The sequence below is a fragment of the Carcharhinus amblyrhynchos genome, chromosome 34, assembly GCF_965287045.1.
Source record: "Carcharhinus amblyrhynchos chromosome 34, sCarAmb.v2.hapA, whole genome shotgun sequence".
In the NCBI taxonomy this organism is placed as follows: Eukaryota; Metazoa; Chordata; class Chondrichthyes; order Carcharhiniformes; family Carcharhinidae; genus Carcharhinus; species Carcharhinus amblyrhynchos.
The window spans coordinates 1415872-1425147 of record NC_137357.1 but is presented as its reverse complement, the minus strand read 5'-3'; the positions used below and the strand labels follow the sequence as shown (position 1 = coordinate 1425147).

The 9276-nt window shown below is 40.5% G+C and overlaps 1 protein-coding gene across 1 annotated transcript; it reads right to left on the bottom strand.

Moving 5' to 3' along the window:
* Nucleotides 1–337: 337 nt before the first annotated feature.
* Nucleotides 338–7434, bottom strand: LOC145361227 (antigen WC1.1-like). Its single transcript, XM_080216865.1, has 6 exons — nucleotides 7227–7434; nucleotides 7049–7087; nucleotides 6745–6861; nucleotides 4502–4603; nucleotides 961–1071; nucleotides 338–486 (listed from the first exon to the last, which is right to left on the bottom strand). The coding sequence occupies exons 1-6, from the start codon at nucleotides 7432–7434 to the stop codon at nucleotides 338–340; spliced, it is 726 nt and encodes a 241-aa protein (XP_080072991.1).
* Between the last annotated feature and the right edge of the window lie 1842 nt (nucleotides 7435–9276).

Here is a 9276-nt window from a genome sequence, read left to right as displayed (position 1 = left end):
TAACCTTGTTATTCTTAGCTGGCGTGGAAGGAACCGATCAGATGGGATCAATGCGGGTATGTCCGTGAGTTGTGAATCTTTGGAACACGTTGCCACAGAGAGCTGTGGAGGCAGAGTCCTTGTGCACATTTAAGGCTGAAATAGGTAGATTATTGATCAGTAAAGGAATCGACGGTTAGAGGGAAAAGGTAAGAGAGTAAATGGAATGAATGTCTGATGAGTCATAATCTACTGAAGGGAGGACCAGGCTGGAAAGTCTGAAAGGCTGAATCATGTTCCAATTTGTTAAAAATTCATTATGTACTCATCCCAAGCGACTGTCTAAGAAACGGAACAATCAAAGGTTTGTCTCAGCCAGAGTGCCGAGAACATCGCTGGAACTTGTCAAAGTGAAAATACCGTCAGGGTTCCGGTTCAGCAGCAAGTGCCCACTCTGAGGGTCAATGGCTTCAGTTTCTACATCGTCATAGTCTGTCAAAGCAGGAGCTGAGAGGGAAAAATGTTTGAATTGAACTTAGCCAGTAATGAAGTACAGTTAGAATCATGTCCTTGAATGTCTATTTCCACAGTAATTACAGGACAGAGACCTTGATCTATGGTGGCATGGAGGCTAGTGAATTAGAGCATGGAAAATTATTGGACGAAGCTTTGTTTAGTTTTTATGTTTAATGTTAGTTCAAATTTATATCTTCCCCAATGAGTCACCGATCCCACAAATCTGTGCACAATTCGCAACCAAGGGAGGCTTCTGGGAAAATACATGGAACTTCTTTAAAAAAATGTCATTTACATTGCTTGGAACGATGATAAAACATTGTTTCAGTCTCAAAGTTTCTGTAACTGAAATCATTCGGCCATGTCTGAGCTACTTGGCACTGTTGGGAGATTTCAGAAGCTATTTTAGATATTACAGAGTGAGAAGGCTCAAAAGGAAATGGTAGGATGTGAACATCGACCTACCCTGAATAGAGGAGGAATCTACTTCAGGATATTCTGATCCAGGATCCGTGTCTCCCAAACTGTGACTGGTGTAATATTCAATCTGATTGAAGGAGTCAATGCTTGAAGAAACTGGTAAGCACAAAAATAATTGGTTGGTTGACAAATTGTTTGTGGAGTCATTAAAATGTTATCGTGACAGAGAGAGATTCAGAAAGTCAGTTGAAATCACAGAACCTTTATCGCCTCAGTGGCAATATCCTGGCATTTGATCCAGGCACCAATTTGGGAGAACAGTCCGCAGACTGACTGCAGTGATCTAATGTGAAGAACCAGCACTACCTTATTGGGAAAAGGATATTACTCTGGCTCCGAAATGTCCAGTCCATTAGGATAGATAATGTGTGAGATATCAGAGAACCGGGGATAACGTAAGAACAAATCTTATTATATCTGGGTCCGTGGACCGGCTTTGATGATCCAGAATCACTTCTTCCTGCCATATTGTCCGCATCTTTTATCCTCAGCGATGAAAATCCATAGAATCCTAGATACCTACAGTGCAGAGTGAGGCCATTTGGCCCATCGAGATTGCACTGACAACCATCCCACCCAGGGTCTATTTCAGCTCCCAAACATATGAACCTACTAATCCCTTTGACCAACGCGAAGAGGCAAATTCGCATGGCTAATCAACCGAATACACACATCTTTGGACTGTGGGAGAAAACCAGGACACCTCAAGGGAAGCGATGCAGACATGGAGAGAAGATGCAAACTCTACACAGACTGAGACACAAGCCAGGAATCGAACCCAGATCCTGGAGCTATGAGGCAGCAGTGCGAACCACTGTGCCGCCGTGCCGTCAGCAGCAGTGAAAACACTGGGGATTTTCACAGTAATTTCAATGCAGTGTTAATATAAACCTACTTGTGACTAATAAATACGTTTTATTTTCCTCTCATGGAAGTCTCCTGCAAGGCACCAGAAAAGAGCATGAAAAGGCCAAGTAAGATCTCCTTCGTTTTTACTCTGATTTTAACTCTGTTCAGCCATTCCGGATAGGTGTCAGCCCTCCTTACTGCTAATGTATTTGTAAATCGTTTTCAACGGTCTCCTGATTCCTGTCTCGTTTTACAAAAAAACTGTTAAGAACCATGCAATCCAATCAAAATGGGATCAGATCAATGTTCCACTGACTTATAACTTCACTTCTGTACTTTTTATAAACATAACAGACTGTGTCAAAGCTTGAAATCGGAAACAAAACAGAAAATGTCAGACAGCATCAGCAGGTCCGGCATGAACACGAGTCATTGACATCAAATTGTTAGATTTGTTTTCTTTGCAAATCTGCTGAGTTGGTCGAGCATTATCCACTGTTTTGTTTTCGAAATGAACGTTTGTGTTTGTTCTGCTTTCTGGTGAACTTTTCTGCCTGCTTTGAATTAACTGTGTCGCTTTGTATGTTTAGTCAATTTTATGAGCTATTGCATCTAATTTAGTTTTCAATATAATATACTAAATTGTCTCCCTTTTTTTCTCATCAAGTTATCATTATCAGTTAAATATATTGATTTTCGTTTTCAAATCATATGTTCGTTATATCAAGTTTATGAATGTTACTTTTCTGTACAAAAATGCTGTCATCTGGAACACCAATTCTCATCGTCTACCGTTGATAGAAACACATTTTACCCCTCAATTTGATAGCTTTATTGCAGCCAGCCAATATCATTTTTTTTTTTCTGCCTTCCCATGACTCCCGCACATGGAACAAAGACTTGTAAAGGCTATTCGCTGCCAGCCGCTTTCAAATACTCTACAGCTAATGAAGTAGATTTGAAATGGCGCCTTTGCAATATTGAAATACAGAATTTTATGCATTTCAATCTTTCACGGTGAGTAACAACAATTTAATAATGGGGTGGTGTTTTCAATTTGAGAATTTGTTCAAGTGGTATATTTTGTTCCGGACAAACCTCCCATCTCAAGTCTTCTTTAATATGGTCAGCTGATCATTGATCACCAAAGGAGAATGCATCTTGGCCATTGGGTGAATGTCTCCTACGTACATTGCCAAGTGTGCAGCGACTCGCTCAGCACAGCACCGGAGTGTCAGCTTTTTTTCAATTGAAGTGCTGGGATGAAACATGGATTTGGAAACATTTGTGATGTAGGAAAAATTGGAATTTACTGAAAAAGAGCTGACAGGACATTGTCCCATTTATCAGTGCAGGAGATGGCAGTTCCCCAAACGAATTTTGGGCACGAGAAACAATATATATTTTTATGGTGTTTACGGTATCTACTCTGATGACTTTTGTGAGATATTGATGGTGTTGATTATGTGAGAGATCCCACCATGAAAGGGACACTGACTTCTTTATAGTGCTTTAATGCAGAAAATTTCTTTCGTCCTTTTGTCGAAATTTGATGAGCTTTCCTCCCAATAATGTTCAGTAAACTGATACTTATTTTATTGGCATTCTCATTGTTCTTTCCTAACCACAACATCAATGTTTGCTTCCCGCCAGGACTCTGGCATTACACACTTTATTAATGATTCGGTGTAAAGCTGCAATTCTGCTTCTGCTAGAATTTCCCTTTCATTGAAAACGCGTGGATGAAAATGCTCCAATGAGTGAAATGCGTATAGTTTTTTTTTGTTGTTTCTACCTTTTGATCCCTTTTCCCATTCACATCTTGTGAAGTCATGAAATTAAGCTTTATGTCTGGGAGAAACTGAAACAAACAATTGATTAATATTTCTCTCATTTTAGTAGTGTGACTCTTTGTAAAAACTATCCTTCGGAAATACCTGAAGTAAATTCTGAATTGGCCATTTTATTTCTCTTTTGATTGAATATTTCGTTATGTTCATTAACATTCCATTATTAACTAATATATTAGTCCACCTTTGCCATCTTAACAAATAACATTATCATTTTTACCCCGATTCCATATCTCGCTGGGCGCAGTTCACTACTCCACTGATTCTAACAGATTTCCCCGGTTGCTGTTCCTTGTTTGCATTGGTGATGTGTCTTTACATTTAATAGTTTGCATTATTTTTTGCTTGTTGTATTTATATTTTATCTTTGATTCTGTCAAAAATTGGCTTTAAAACTACCAATTTTAGAAAAAGAAATCTATTGCATTCCAGGAAATTTCCCAAATACGAATCTGTCCTGTTATTAGGCGCTGTGTATGTGGCCAGCAGGAATAAAGTATTGAATGTATTTACATATTCAATAAAATATTTCACTTATTGTGATTTAGATCAGACTTTGATATGTGCAAGTTGCAAAGCAGTTGGAAATTGGAAATAGCTACTCTGCTTTCTATTTTTAAACAGAAGGCAAACATTTTCTTGATCAATAATAAGTATCGGTAATTTATTAAGCACACAAATCCTCTGAGGATAAATAAAGACATTTAAAATGTCTCCTTTCTACATGAGGTTAGTTAGGTTAATGCTCCTCTTGACCATGGCTAAAAGGGGTAAACGTGAAGCAGTATTTTTCCATGTAGCTTGTGTTAAAAAAAAAACATACAAACCTGAACCACGAGACTGAGTGTATAGCTTGGCGGGAGGAATATCATCTATTTCTTCATATATGGCTTGATATATAACAGGATCCCAGCTCCCCGCGGCAGGTTCTGTTGGAGGAAGATCGGGGTAATTAGCATATTATTTTCATTCTGGAATTATATTTCTGTTCATGATTTGAATTGATTTCATATCTCACTCTATTTAGAAGTAAGATTCGTACCAGGGTCCCGCAAAATTTATTTTGTTTCTCTACGTCAGGAATCCAGTGATGATGCCACTGCCTCCATCACAGGGAACACTGAGGCATTTAGAGACCAGTGAAAGTCAACGCATAACATTGGAATCAAGAGAACTCGGTGTGAGTTCAGACACTTGCAGTAGTTTTGTTGATCTGTTCAAAACTAGTGGTGCAAAAGGCAGACATTCATCAGATTCCAAGGCCATGTTTTAACATGGAGCAGGTCCGTAACCTGTCACCAGAGGGGCGCCATTCCATACCAAGCATGGCCGAACAGAAATATCTCCCGTTCTCACCACTCGACATTGTTGCCTTGGAAGGATTTGACAGGAAGTGCTGACACTTTGTTCCTATTAAATCTTGGGACTGAACATGGAACATCTGACTCAGAGAGCGGGACGCTATTCTCCGGCATGGATTCTGTAATATTAGTGACATAGCTTTGCTGGGATGCAGTATCGGCATTGATAATTGTGGAAAATCATACCATTACTTCTCAAAATGGGCTGGGTAGTGTTAGGGAACTTGACATGGCAAAAAAAAACTCACTTACAATTGCAAGCAATTGTAAGTGGAAAGAAAATGTCAGTTGCTAAATAATTAATGTACACGTTGGAACGCGGGATTTAGGAGCGAGATTGGGCAATTCAGTCATTTGAGCCCGCTCCAAAGTTCTACATGATCATGGCTGATCTTATCCTGGCCTCAAATCCACAAACTGCCTGCTCCATTTGAGATTGATCCAACTTTCATTGAGACACATACTTGTTTTTTTTTCCTTGAATCTACTGACTGATATTTGCTTTGCATTTAAATTCCTGTCCTTTTGCAGTAAATGCCAATATTCAAATTGTCGTTCTTACGAAATGCTGCATTTGTACATTAACGTTCTCTCATTCATGTACAAGTACACCCAGATGCCTCTGCATTGACAGACTTTGAATATGCTTCCCAGTTCAATAATCATTTACCCTTTTATTTTTTCTCTCTGCGAACGTATTTGACCACAAATGCATCCACATTCGGCTCCATTTGTGACATTCTGGTCCATTGTCCTAGCCTGCTAATATCCATCTGTAAACTCGATAATCTCATCAGGACCTGCTTTCCCACTCATCTTTGGATCATCCGCAAATCTTGTAGTGTTTCACTCTGGCCCGAATCACCGGTCAGTTATATCAGTTGTAAACTGTTGAAAACTGAACACTGCGTCATCCCTCCTCTTACATTTTGCTCTCTATCCAGGGAAGGAGCCTTTTATCCCTATCCTATACTTTCTCTCACACAGCCAATCCTCTATCCAAGCCAATATTCTGTGCCCAACCTTTGGGTTCTAACACTCTTGTCCAAGGCCTTCAAAAATCGAGATGAGCCACATCCACGTGATGCCCATCATCCACCTCGCTATTTAAATCCTCAAAAAAAAAACTTGAACAAGTTTGTCAGACACAAGTTGTCCTTCATTAAATTGTGCTGACTCTGGAGAATTCCGTTTTGTTTTCCATTGATCAGTTACCTCCTGCTTAATGACTGACTGCAACAACTTCCCAACATAGAGGTCAAAATAAGTGGTCTATAGTTTGCCTCTTTTTATGTCTTTCCTTTTTTTTGAATAAAAGTATCATACCAGCGTGTTTCCAATCCACTGATATCTTTCCAGAATCTCGGAAACAATGAAATAACAAAACAAGTGCACTATATCGGCTGCCATCTCCTTTAATACTAAAGTGTGCAGGTCATTAGAGTTCAATTTTTTGCATTAACAAATCCAATTTCGTATCCCATGCACTGGTGGATGGAGCAGGAATATGAATGTAGATAACTCGCTCATTTATATGTAATATTTTACTGTTTCTCATGCGACTCGAAATAAATTTCCGGTCAATACTGAGTTAATTTGTTTTGAAACGTATTCAAGTCATTCTATGTAAATCGGCAGAGAAGCCCCTCTGATGTATGAAGCAACATCCATGACTCAGCGTGGGTTCAGGGATATGATTCGGGCCTTACCTTTTATTGATGATCTTCTCTGCATTACTGCCAAAAGGGCGATTAACTCACAGATCAACAGGACACCGAGTGATATGCTGATCACCAGAGGGATGGAGGTGCTTTCATCTTCATATCCTTGATGAAAGATTCAAGGAAGTTTGTGAGATAGAGTGTCCACAATGTTTTAAATACTTACATGATTATCAAACACTCAGACTGTCGGTAGAAATTGACAAAAAAAGGCAAAACAAATGTGTGGCAACTATTAATCCTAATGTAAAATGAGCCGGAATAGTGATTGATATTTATTACTGAGACATACCTGAAGGTGTGGGCAGAACAGTCGGAGATAATTCCGGACCTGATGAAGATATGGTAAAAGGGAGACAATTATTTGCATTGTTGGTCAGAAAGACATCAGAAAACATAAATTTACTTCAGCGAAATTGGGCGAACAACGTCACACTTTCCCAAACCACACCACTCAATGGGACACTTACCGGAACAAATCACACTGGCATCTTCCTTGTGATCACAGTCAGACTGAGCTAATGATGAAGGACAGTCAAACAGAAAGGATTCACTTCCGGTGCACTTCACCTCATCCAGCCAGATAGTACCGTTCCCGTGCCCAAAAGCGGCCCCTCCTGTGGCCTCGAGAACAGAGCCACAGCCCAGCTGTCTGCAGACAACACTGGCATCGTTCATATCCCAGGAATCATCACACACCGTGCCCCATTCTCCATTACACCATATCTCCACTCTCCCGGAGCAGCTGTTGTTACCTCCAGCCAAGCGCAAACTTTGCCCTGAATTTGTTAAAGATAATAAATAAATTATTAACCTTGATGTTGCACAAGAGAGGGATACAATCAGATAGCTGGTTTATTAAAGTTGGGAAAACACCTGATCCTCCCTTGCAGCTGTTCACAGTTTCCTGCTCTTGCTTCGGTGTCCTTCGCTCTGTTGATAAGACAAACATGTTGACTCCATGAGCTACATCAATATTTCAAATCACACCTGCAAGCAGAATGATTGATTGTGTTACCTGAACAAACGATGCCTGCGTCTTCCCAATGAGTACACTTGTGTTGACCCCACGGGTCTGCCTGGCACTGCCGAAGGGTCAACTCCTCCGAAAGACACTGGATATCATCCAGCCAAATAGGCCCGGATCCCACTCCAAATCGGCGAGAGCCATAGTCAATGGAAACGTGTGGGCCACAATTAGCCTGTTCACAGATTACAGCTGCTTCTTTTCCATCCAGGTATTCTGAGCACACTGTTCCCCACGTCCCATTGTAGAACACTTCCACTCTGCCCTCACAGCGATGCTTTCCGTTCACCAAACGCACCTCTTTGTGTTCTGTCAAACAAATGATATACACCCAGATGATATTTTCTGTAAACATCTGAAATCGAATGATATAATCAAGAATAAGCAACATTGAATTTCAATGGCAACGTTTGGGTGACAGACCCAATCAACTCTGACCAAATTCTCCCTCATGGATTTGAAGTTATCTTTATTTAATTGTAATAGCGTTACATCAGATTCCAACTGCACCCTCTCAAACTCCAGGGTAAATTCTATCATGTGGTGGTCACTGCTCCCGAAGGGTTCCTTCACCCTAAGTTCCCTGATCAAATCTGTCCCATTGCACATCACCAAATCCAAAATTACCCCCTCATAGACTGTCACAAGCTGGACCAGAAAACCAAATCTTCCACAGTCCACAAACTCCTTTTCTGGGATTCACTACCTAACTGATTTCCCCGCTTGGACTATGGGAAGTAAATGAGGGATAAAGAAAGAGAAGGGAACGCAATGAAATGGATGGAACAAAGACTTCAGTGATAGTTCTGTCCAGAATAAGAAAGTGAGTCTTTGTGCCAAATAGCCTTCCAAAGTGTGGGGTTTTTTTTTAACGTAATTTAGGAACACATCTTAACATAGAACATAGAACACCACAGCACAAACAGGCCCTTCGGCCCACAAGTTGTGCCGATCACATCTTATGTATGAAGCTTCGGTTATAAGTGCAGAAAGTGGGACAGTTACCAGAGCACATGATCTTCACATCTTCTTTATGACTACAGTCGTGGTTACCCCACAATGCATGGGGACATTCCCAGAGAAATGATTCATTCCCGGAGCATTTCAACTTATTCAACCAAATTGGCTGTGAGTCAGGGCCAGCCAAAGCAGGAAGAGGAATCCACAATGCATTTCCACAACCCAGCTGCTTGCAAGCCACGTCAGCGTCTGTCAGATCCCAGGAATCGTCACAAACTGAGCCCCAGGTCCAGTTGTGATGAATCTCCAAACGGCCCGCACATCGGCTTCCACCACCAGAGAGCCTTAACTGCGTGTGTTCTAACAGAATAAGAATGGGAGGGTCACGTTATAATTCTAATGCATATTCATCTCACTGTGAAATTCAAACAATTGCATCATCTGAAGTAAATTAAAACCTGTACTTAACTGCTGTTCACAGAGAAATTAGTCACTGGTCAAAAAAAAATCTTTTTCTGACGTAAAATTACAAT